Source organism: Protobothrops mucrosquamatus, unplaced genomic scaffold (assembly GCF_001527695.2).
Source record: "Protobothrops mucrosquamatus isolate PMUCROS unplaced genomic scaffold, P.Mucros_1.0 scaffold1223, whole genome shotgun sequence".
Taxonomy (NCBI): Eukaryota; Metazoa; Chordata; class Lepidosauria; order Squamata; family Viperidae; genus Protobothrops; species Protobothrops mucrosquamatus.
Window position 1 is genome coordinate 21,385 of NW_015387431.1, and position 11,546 is coordinate 32,930.

Here is an 11,546-nt window from a genome sequence, read left to right on the forward strand (position 1 = left end):
TAAAAGTTTTACAATGTAACTCCCCTCCTCCCCAAAACCCACCCTTCCCCACCCTCCTCCCTCCCCCCGGCTTCCCAGAGCCAGTCACAGGGTTAACAATACAATAAGTATAGTCTGTCTTACATTATATCACTATTAAATTAACAATTCTATAACATCCTTTAACTCTCTTCTAAACAAACGTATTAAACACTATAATTATACATCTTATTACTATTTAAAAAGAAATAAACTACATTAACAATCTAAAATTTACTCAAAAACCAAATGAAACTTTTTAGTTCCATATTTGTTCTCAATATAATCTATCCATCTTCTCCAAACCAAAATATATCTTTCTTGTGAATAATCCTTCACGTAGGCAGAAATCTTAGCCATTTCTGCTAAATTTGAAACTTTAAATGCCCAATCTTCTATAGTGGGCAAACGTTCCATTTTCCAACATTGAGCTACTAATAATCTTGCAGCAGTTATCAAATTCAACATCAAATCCATTTCTTTTTTATCCAAATTTTCCATAATACCCAACAAAAATAACTGTGGCTTAAACTTTATCTTTTTCTTAAAAATATTTTGAATATTCCACCATATCTTTATCCAAAATGCTTTTACCACCCTACAAGTCCACCACATATTAATAACCCCAAAATTCAGGGTACTTGCATAATTGGGCTTGCCCTGTATCCCATCCTTAGCTTTCACTATACCTTGTTTCATTGGTATTAGAATCTATTACTGTAGTAGAACAATAATACTGCAGCAAGGGGATTTAAACCAACTCATTTAGAACTAAACTTAGTATTACACCCTGTAATGGGAAAGAGTCTTTTAAGATTCTTAAAACTTAAGAATCTCTGTTCTTCAAAAGATCACTTAATTATTTCTTGAAGAAAAGGGGGAAAAAAATAATGGAGTTCATTGCACCTTAAAAACACTTGTTTCATTTCTATAGGAGTAAAAGTATTCATGGATGAAATGTTCAATATACGAAATCATCCATTACAATTGGAGTTGCTCCCTTTGTTTTGTTTTTTTTGTCATGAAGCCTGAGTAGCTACAAGTGAAATCTATTCACTGAAGCATCTCCCATCCCTGTTTCTCAACTTTCTAAAAACTTTACAGTGATCCTAGGGTTTTATTTTTGGAATTAGTATTATGTTTAGTTATCCACAGGGATAAATCCACCATAAGTCCTCTTGGATCAGATTTTGGTTTTTTTCCTCAGAGGAATTTAGATCGAGTGAACAGCAGCACACCACAATTCACAAAAAGTGGAGTTGTGTGTATTTACTTTTTAAAAATATATTTAAAAATGTATTTTTACAGAAGATTCTCTTTCAGTTTGTTTTAACTTTTTAAAACCCTGGCTTGCTTTAAGGAGGTAGAGTGCTGATAGCTTTATTCCATTCTTTGTTTTTCTGGGGCTTCTTGGAAGTAGCATGTTTTGTTTTTTGTTTTTTTAAAAAAGTGCTATCATAATCTAAGCTAACGTAGCCTGATATGTGCATGCATGTGAGCATGCACACACAAAGATCTGCAGATTCCTAGTTTGTACAAAAATCAAAATTGCTTTCATTAATGAATTTTAACTTGGGATTTTAAATACCCATAGCTGTAGGAATAACTTCATTGAAATCATCCAGCATCAGTAGTTTATGTTGTAATTTGGTGCAATTCCCAATCACACATACAGATTTATTTCCAATTTGTGAGCTGTTTCAAACAATGTTGAGGTAATAAGTTGCTCCGCGTGAAATGATAGGAGTAGCAGATCCTTACAGCTGCTGAGCATTGTTATGCTGTGTCAATTTGAGAACATATGTTTTTCTTCTATGGTTGCTTGTAGGCCTGTATGTCAGTGACAAACTCTTCCAGCTCCTGGTTTTACGATATGGAGACTCAGCGCAGAGAATAAACTTTCCTGATTTTGTATGCTGTATGTTTCGTCTTGAGACAATGGCAAGTAAGTGGTATCTCATGCACTCAGTAGCAGCAAAATAAAGTGGTCCTGCAACAGTGCATGTGTAAAAGATTTCATCTTGACAGGGAATTTATCTTCTGACTATTCACTCTCTACCTAGAAATAATGGCAGTTGCAATTCAAAGGGTAGAGATGCCCTGTATGAAAGGCAGAGATGACTCTTTAAATGGGGGGGTGGGTGTTGAAGTGAAAGTGAGTACAGAAGAGTGGTGGAACTTCATCTGCCAAAGGGAGACCCAGCTTAGGAGGAGGCAGCAAAATGGAGCCAGCAGTTCATGCAGGGCAGGCGTCAGTCATCCCAGATAAACCAGACAGGAGATACGATTAAATGAATAAATTTATTTTATTGTAAGGCTACATTAAAATAATCGGGTAGGAAAGTACAGATTTTCCATCTCCCCTTTTAATTGCTTGATCCATTAGAGCAGGTCATTCCTAAGTTTCTTTCTCTGACTATTAAGCCACTGGGGGGTCTTTTATCCTATTGTTTTCTAGATAGCATCTCTTCTCTCATTCCCCAAGGTCATCTACACATTCTATCTCATCAGGAGATGTGTGAATCCTTTCCTAACAACCACAACCAGGACTACTGGAAGAGTTGTTGCTAAGCGGTGCGGTCACATGATGTTTTTCCCAATGGCCACTTTGCTTCAATATGAAAAATCTAGTCCAGGGGTGTCAAACTCAATCGCAATCAGCATTGCGATTGCCCTTGGCGGGCCAGGTGGATGTGGCCAGGGTGGGTGCAGCCTACTGGGTGGGTGTGGATGGAGTGGGTGTGGCTTACTGGGTGGGCATGGCCAGCTCTACATAGTTTGCGTCAAGGGTGCCTGTGGGGGGCTGGGCAGGAGTGGGACAGATCTGAGGGTCTCTGGCAGAAGTGAGTGGGACCGGGGCAAGCGCCAAGCCATGCTCCATTTCTTCATTCCTCACAAAGGGTGACACCTCCCCAGCATGCACCCAGGGGGTGGGGCCGACACGGCAGGGGCTGGTTCCTCGCTGTTTCTAGATGGCCTCGTGGAGCTAAGGCTGAATGTGTTTCAGCATAAATGGTCACCACAAAATTGTACATTGGCTCCCGGCCGGCCTGGGCCAGGGCCGAGGCAGCGGGGGCTGTTCCCTCACTGTTTCCAGGATGGCTTCATGGGCCACATGAAACCACTTCGCGGGCCGCATCCGGCCCCCGGGCCTTGTGTTTGACATGTCTGATCTAGTCCCAATTAGTGCTGTTAAGTGAGGACTACTTGTAATATCAAATTCACCAAAGATGTTCAGGGTCAGAAAGTGCCTTTTTCTTGGATTCACTTGAAGAAACCTAAAAACAGAATGCAAATAAGAGGGAAGAATGAAATGCAATACCTCCAATTATATAAGTTGCCAACAGATGACAATGCTTATATGCTATAACCTTATATGTGTTTTAAACATCTGTTCTTTCACAGCAGTTGGTGGAAGGTTACAATTGTGAGAAAATATATCTTTAGTAAATTGGTCTACCTTCCCAAACTGAACTTGAACAGTATTATCATGATGTTTATTTAGGTGAAAGTTCAATATAAATGATTAATGTCATTTTTAACCATTCTTGCCTTATTTTAATTTTTTTATATCCCGTTTTTATGTTTTTAACATTTTATTTGTACATCATCCAGGGTCTCCATGTGAGGGAAATCGGTGGTTTTTAAATATTATAAATAAATAAAATTTGTGTTGCTACTGTTCGAAAAAGCACCTTTGAGTTCACAAAAGGCAACTGGTTTTTTTCCCCCTTGAGGCAGAAGAAGAAGACAGTCCACCTGCCTTTTAAAAAACATCTTTGAGACAACTATGATGTGGATGACTGAGAAATCTCCACAGACAGTCACTGTTTGTGAAATAAAAGCATGCAGTCAGTCCATTTTAAGCAATACACTGTGACTGAATGGTTTACTGCTGAAGTATGATTAATATGTATGAGACAAATGTAAACCGAGCATGCACATGTGCATGCAGATGGACACACACGCACACAGTTTACCTTGCCACTAAATAAATGCAAAAACACCTCACTCCTTTCGTACGAATTTCACCAAAGTAATCTTTTTCCTTATGGGAGGGAAAGAAGAAAGTAACATCTTCCATTTCAGTTTAAATGATTAACAGTAATAAAATGCATAATATTTTGGCACAATAATTATATTGTTCTTTTCAAATAAAGAGTAATGAAATACATCCTTGAAACATTTTGATTTCCTTTAAAGCAGATTGTGTAGTAGAAGTAACAAGCCTTTATTTTTATCTAAAACTACCTCCTAATTGTTTGCTTGCTTTCAAATTTGTACTTATATGGTCCCAACAGATAATAAAGTATTCTCTTGGAGTTTTGATCTGTACTCTGCAATAATGTGTAGATTCTTGATCTGTATTTAGCCACGTGAAATGAAACTGGCTAGCAGTGTTTGTTTGCTAGATTTGTCCTCCAAGAGATCAAGGTGGTAAACCTAAGGCTCCCTCCTCCAGTTTCAGGAGGTGGGCTGGGCTGAGTGAAAATGACCAGCCCAAGGTCAACTTGTGAGCATCTATGCTGAAGGTGGACTTCACCTTGACTCTCCCCAGTCCTCATCAACTATACCACATTAGCTCTCATACACACATTAAATGATTTTCATATGTATTTCCTATTATCTGGTTGTCACTCTTGAATTAAGTTTTGATGCCTATAGAATCATGAGCAGCAAGCCTTAAATACCAGCAGTTGAAGTACAAGAGACCACTCACATATACAATTTATAAGCTTCCATCTGGTTGGCTACTGTGTCACAGAATGATGAGCCAGATAAGCTTTTGTCCTGATTATCAAAAGTTTTGCTTATGTTCTGATGAACTGGAAAACCAGGGCAAAAGGAGAACTGATGTTGCATCTGTGCTATTTCATTATCCTATCTTTGATCTTTTCCTTAGACTGGATTTTTACCAGGTACAACTGCTAAAATAAACATTCAGAAAAAAGCCTCCTTTTTTTAAACCATAGACTACAAAGTACATTATAGGACATCTTCTTAATTTCTCTATCTCACAGATGCTAAAACACTCTCACTTGAAAGGGTATGTATTTAAATGAAAGTGCCTTTGATTGCCAGTGTGTGTGTGGGGGGGGATCTTTCAAAAGCTACTGAAAAAATATTCACACTTCCAAGCTAAGCACCTAACATTTACTAATTCTTTTCAGTTACTATTTTACTGAAAGTTTAAAGGGCATTATACACTGCCTGTGAGGCTTTCTCAGGAAAAGATCATTGAGTTAATTGGAAAAAAAGGCAGTATACCAGTAACCTAAATTGAGAACAGATAGTTAAATAAATAAATAGGCTTTTCTTCCTTGGATAATCATGCTAATAATACCTAAATCAAAACAATCTCCTCTTTTATCATTTGTAGTAAATGGAGGAAGAGAAAAAGCACATTCAAGCACCATTAACACTATAGCTATTTTGTGCTGAGAATGCTCGGCTAAGCTTTCTAAGCCTGCAGCTTAACTGAAGTCAGTTTAGAGCAGTTTAATTAGAACCAAGAAAAAATATTCATAATATGATTGAAAGATATAATGTACCTTTCAAAGTTCAGTGTGTATTCAGATTGATGCTGAAAGCTGTAAACAAGCAAGCAAGCCATTTATGCATGTAATTTCCCTCTTCCCTTGAATATGGCATTGCTTCGGCAATTTACTTTGATGTTGTGAGTTATGTCTTGGTTTTGCATATATAGATTGGTTCTGATGTTACCCACATCAGAGAAAGGGACAACATCCCAAACATACTTATACTTGGTATACAAGTATCTTGTTCCCCATACCAGATTGTAACTTAACTAAACTCATTATTTATTGTCATCATTTGATTTTTGTTTAAGAAATTTTAATTATTGTAATTTTAATTACAGTAGTAAAAACTAACACAAACTGTACTTAAAGAAAGAAAAAATAATGAAAAAATAAAAAGTGCAGGAAAGAAAAAAAAGAAAATAATATAATAAAGATAAAAATATATAAAGTATTGACTTCCAACCTTCCAACTTTGAAAAAAGGGCTTATTTTAACCTTCATCAAATAGACCAAGTTTATATTCCTTCCTTTTACTTTTAAAAGTCTTAATCTTTAATTTTGTCAATCCTTTATCATAGAATTTTATTTCTCTTCAATTCTGTTTTATTTCCAGGTTATTTTCTTGGTTAGTTTCTCTTTGAATTTATAAAATTACAGCCAGTTTCTTTTGTATATCCAGTAAAGTGTCCTTTTCCAAATCATTCTCTTGGCCTGTCATTTGTAATTCTATTTTTAGTACTTTCTCTGTCTTGTCAGGTAATACTTGTACCACATTTTCATTAACATCTTTTAGACATAGTTTATTCATAGAAGCAAACATCATTACTGACAATGTTAATAATATTATAGTTACTAATTCCTGATTCCATTCTTCAAAAATCTCCTTTAACATTTCAGGTATTACAACATTTTGTGCCGTTTTGTAAGTCACAGTATTAACTGACATTAAGAACAGACTTTTTTAAAAATTGGACTTAGAATTTTTGGTTACCTCTAGTGTCCTGTTTCTCAAGACATCACTTATCTTTGTTATGACTTATGATAGCCAGGATAGCTAAATTAATTCCAAAATCTTAGAGTAAAAGTCAATATTCCAAATTTATTGGACCATTAATCTATTTATAACTTTCTTAGATCAAAATCCTATTTAGCTTTTGCAGTTTATTTCAACTTTTTAAAGTTCTTAAACTTATAATTAATTTTTCTTTTGTTTAGAGTTGAAATTTCCTGCCTGAGCAGCGGTTGGACTAGATGACCTCTAAGGTCCCTTCCAACTTTATTATTATTATTATAAACTTTCTCAATGAAGACTTTTCAAATGTATTATTTCAGAGATCTCTACTAGCTTTAAGATGGTTAATAGGCAGTTTAAAATAATAGGCAGATTAGAAAGTGAGATTGAAAAAGCTCTGCCAGGGTTGCAAACAAGATAGCTGGTCTGTCATTGTTCAGTGCTCAAACCTATCAATTGTATTAGTACTTATTAGTATTCTTATATCTTAGCTGTGACACTATAGAAAATCACTGTTTGAGGGAAATCCATTGCCTCTTTGCCTTATTGAGGCATGTCATGTTGCTTTTACAGCCTGAAGTCCTTTGTTGAGGTAAATGCTTCCTTTCACAGACCTAATAAAAGGTGTTTTCTTGAACTCATAATCAAAATATTGATTATTTTTCCCTTTATGCTACTCCATAGCTAACATTAAAAAGTTGCTTAAGGTTGTTTGCTAGTTTTACACATAGTAATTCAAAATGTCTTTGTACTGGAGATAGTTCTGATATGCTAGATAATATTCTTTGGCATGGAATCTGAGGTAGCTTAGAAGTTCATGACCCCCATGGCAATCTTCAAATATGATAAGTTATATAAGGCCCAACTCACATGGGGAATTCACATATTGGATCACATCACAAAGTAGTGTCATGATTGAGAGTTGGAGGATATTAACATCAGCCCCTTGAGATGGACAGATTGTTCTCCTTGGCCCTAGAGTTCTCCTCAGCCACCCCTTACTGCAAAGAGATGGGGGCTATTTGATCAGCTCATTCTAGGCAACTAATAGACCCAATGCAATTTCAGAGGAAGTTTGGGGTTTTTTTTTTAAATCAAAGATAGCACAGGCTTCAGTGGAAGAACATGTCATGGCTTGGAATAAACATGTTCCAGGGCTGGATTACACCTGTGTGGGATTACTCTATACAGTTTCCAAATTATTTTTATTAAAAATAGTTTTGAAGTTTTATCCTTGCATACTTATTGTTTAATCTTTAGTTCTTGTATTTTTTTTCAAATGTTGACTGAATTTACAGAAAAAAAGTGTATTGTCTTCTTTACCATCCTCAAAATAATTTTGTTTTCTATTCAACAGAAGCATTCCTCAATTTATCAAAAGATAAGGGAAGTATCTGCTTTACTGAAGATGAGGTGAGTATAAGTCCCCCCCCCTTTGTGTCTCGTTTTTATCTTTGAGAATAAATGGCTTTATTTCCTCAAATGAAACTATTTTCTAAAGAACAAAAATTGGAAAAGCTCAACAGAATTTAATATTCAGAGTAAAATGTGTGTGTGATATAGGATTTTGGTATTTTGTTAATTTGGAAAATGAAATATTCATATCTATAAGAGTCAAATCCTATAACAGACATTTTACCTGTTGAAAACAGCTGTAGGAAATAGTATTTTTTTGTGTTGACAGGGAAAAAGTTCTGATGTTAAAATGTCCTTGTTTCTAATACTTCCATGGGTATCCTGGATGCAGACAGGGTTACACCATTTTCTAAACTTTTAACTTACTTTGAAAGAACTGCAGAGAAGACTCAAAACTGGTGAGGCAATTAATCCATCCGTCTCTCGCCATGTTTGTAATAAACCGGTGAAATTTAGAAGAAAAGTTCCACTACTGCCACCATGAAATTGCTGGGCTTATGAGGGAGTCAGAAAATTTTTCCTTTCTTCAGTTCTTATTATTTTAGTATTAAGGCTTATGTGATCAATAAAGTAATTCTAGATGTGAACTAGATATCCAAACTTCCACTAGATATGATAACATCAACCCACAGGACTCTTTGCATTTATTTATTTACAAAATTTATGAAATTTATATGCTGTCTGATTCCCAATGACTCTGGGGAGTTGGCTTTTTCTGAAAATTCTGGAAATTGAAGTCCACAAAACAGAGATCCTAGGTTGTGGAAGTTTCCTTGATATAATTAATATTTAGAACCTAGACTGGAATATCCCAAATTATTTCAATTCCTTGATACTCTAGCAATAATATTGATTATGTATGCTATTAACAGAAACAGATAATTCATAATGAAATGAAATAATAGTAATAATGAACACCAATGAAAACCAAAAAAAATGCCCAGATTCAGCCAATTCAACATATCGGATAAATAACCTATTCTTTTGTCAGCATTTTGCAGACTACTCAAGGTGTTCTAGAAAGACATTTCAGCACACTGCTTCTTTTTCACTCTCTGTTTTGTTATCATTTTTAAATGTTGATTCAGCAATATTTTTCCACAGCATTTTCAGGGAATTCAGTGATAGATGACTTGTTCTTTATGTAGAAAGTCCTAGATTCAATTCCTGACATTTAAGTTTAAGGTTGGTGGCTCAAACATCACTTTTGCCTTCCAATTAAAACAGGCTGTATACCTTTAATAGAGCAATTCAGCCTTCAGTACAAATAGGAGCTGGTTGTGTGCAATGAATCAGCCTTTTATGCAGCATCCTTTCCATGGTAATTACTTGTGGCCATGTCTCAATCAGCACCCCCCAAATGTTCCAAATTCCTGTGATAATCCTTGACGATTGTTTTACATTTAATTGTTTCTATCACTTATTTGAAAAACGTGCCTCAAGCATTTGGGATTGCAGTCATATATAACAGAAGGTACATATACAGTAAGTGAAGAAAGGAGAAGAAAGTCTTTCCCCAAAAAAGGATAGCCTTTAGGGCAGGGGTGTCAAACTGGCAGCCTGCAGGCCGGATGTGCCATGCGCAGGCCATGCCCACCCCAGCTCCGCAAATGCAAAAAAGTCACAATATGTCACGATATGTCACGTGACGCAATGGAGTTTGACCCCCGTACTTTAGGGGAACATAAAAGCACTAACATAGAAAAAATGTGAGAGTTTTCACAGTTAAGAGATCTGAAGGAAGTCATTTCAACCAACATTCCATGAAATAAATCTTAGATGCAAAAAGAAAACAGGATTGCATGTTCTGGCTGTTTTATTGCCTACATATACTTTACAAGTTTTTATTTAAAATGTTAACTAGTGCTGCTCTTTTTTCTTCTTATCCTTTTTTTGTCTTAGTGGATGACCATGATCATGTATTGCTGATCAGATGATACTACTTTCTAAATACAGGTAAGACCTGGCCCAAATATTCCTAAAACTTGCATGGTTCTTTCTTGTATGGAAATTGTAACCATTGTTAATTCTTTGTTTAAAAATATAGCAAGGAAAGACTGATGCATGTAGGATAAAACTGGAGTTTTATCCTTAAATACTGTGTATACTTTTGATCATTGATGCATTTAATAAAATACTGAAAGTAAAAAAAAGTTTGGGTTTAATTCTCATTTCCTTTTTTAGGCTGCTGACTTCTTAGATTTTCAAAAGAAAGTTGTTGAGTGTGAAGGCCTATTTAATTGGAGATGAAATAGAACCAGTCAAGGGCTTCAAGCAATCTAGACATAATCAAAAGAATAAAAAAGCATGCAAAGAATGGTACCCACAGAAGATAATGGTAGAAATGTGCAGAGAAAAATGTTTACTACCATATGAATGTCTTGGGATGACTTTTAAAAATAATCCACACTAAGGTTAATAAAAATGTTCAATGCAGTAGGAACTTAAGTTTAAAATGAAAATCTGGTGGAATTGGGTCCCAGGTTGGACTAAAAGTCCTCCAAGATCCTTTCCAACTCTGTAATTCTGTTTTTCTGTTATATAGAATAATCTTCCAAGATATAGTCATTCAGGTTTGTTCAACTAAGCTCCAATCAACCACAGTGTAACCAATGCATTTACATACCTAATCTTATATTGATTTTATTGTGTTTTAGCACTTTGTTTCCTGACATTTAATTGTTTATCAAAACTGCATAATCTTAAGTGATCTTATCATAAACCAAAATGCAACGCATATATTTGAGAAATCAATACAAATACAAAACTAATTTAAAATTATCCTTAGACTCAGGTTTCAATCCTTTACAGACTTAAGAACTGTACACTATTAATCACAATATGACTTTCCAAGACAGTTTTTATAGGTTCATGCTACACACGTTCAAATAATTTTAATAAAAGTGTAACTGTTTCTTGTTCTAAGTGGAATTCTCTTATGTGCTACAAATGATTTCTGCTTTGGTATGGTGGCGTTTACATCTTAGCAAAAATATTATATTTCTTAGACTGGGAATTCTTATTTTATTTACCATGATTTTCACACGTTTATTCAACTTTGTTTTCTGCTGAAATTATTAATATCTCTCTGAATGTTTGATAGCTGTTGTGTTATATATACAATAAAATAGAATCTATCCAATATGAACAACAGCATATACTTTCACTTTTTATTGTTTTATTTAATTTTTCAATCAGTTTCATAACTGAATTTCTCATGCTATCTCCTGATTTGCTATGTAGAATACAAGTAATTTGGTGATGGACTGATATATAATAGAACCAAAAAATGTCTAGAGCCTCATGACTATAATGTTATAAAAATAAGTTATTTTTATTATATAATCCAGTATATCCAATAGTTTCTCAAATTTAAAATCATTTTTATTCATTCTACTTGACTGTATTTTTATTTGATTTTCCTAGCCACCTTCTATAATATACGCTTTTTCTAAAATAAAAAACCCTTGAAATTTCCCATGACAAAATTGTAGTTTTTAAATTCAATCACTTTTGACATTTTAATTTATCATCACAACCATCATATTTTGTTTCAC

The 11,546-nt window shown here is 34.8% G+C and overlaps 1 protein-coding gene across 1 annotated transcript in view; it reads left to right on the top strand.

The window, feature by feature from the left end:
• LOC107291901 (calpain-13) overlaps positions 1 to 11,322 on the top strand; it is a gene marked incomplete at both ends in the record, with an annotated part of 30,010 nt that extends 18,688 nt beyond the window's left edge. The window contains 4 exon segments of the mRNA XM_015820949.1: positions 1,847 to 1,963; positions 7,931 to 7,986; positions 9,892 to 9,945; positions 10,174 to 11,322. Coding sequence (XP_015676435.1) covers positions 1,847 to 1,963; positions 7,931 to 7,986; positions 9,892 to 9,918 — 200 coding nt within the window.
• Positions 11,323 to 11,546: the final 224 nt, after the last annotated feature.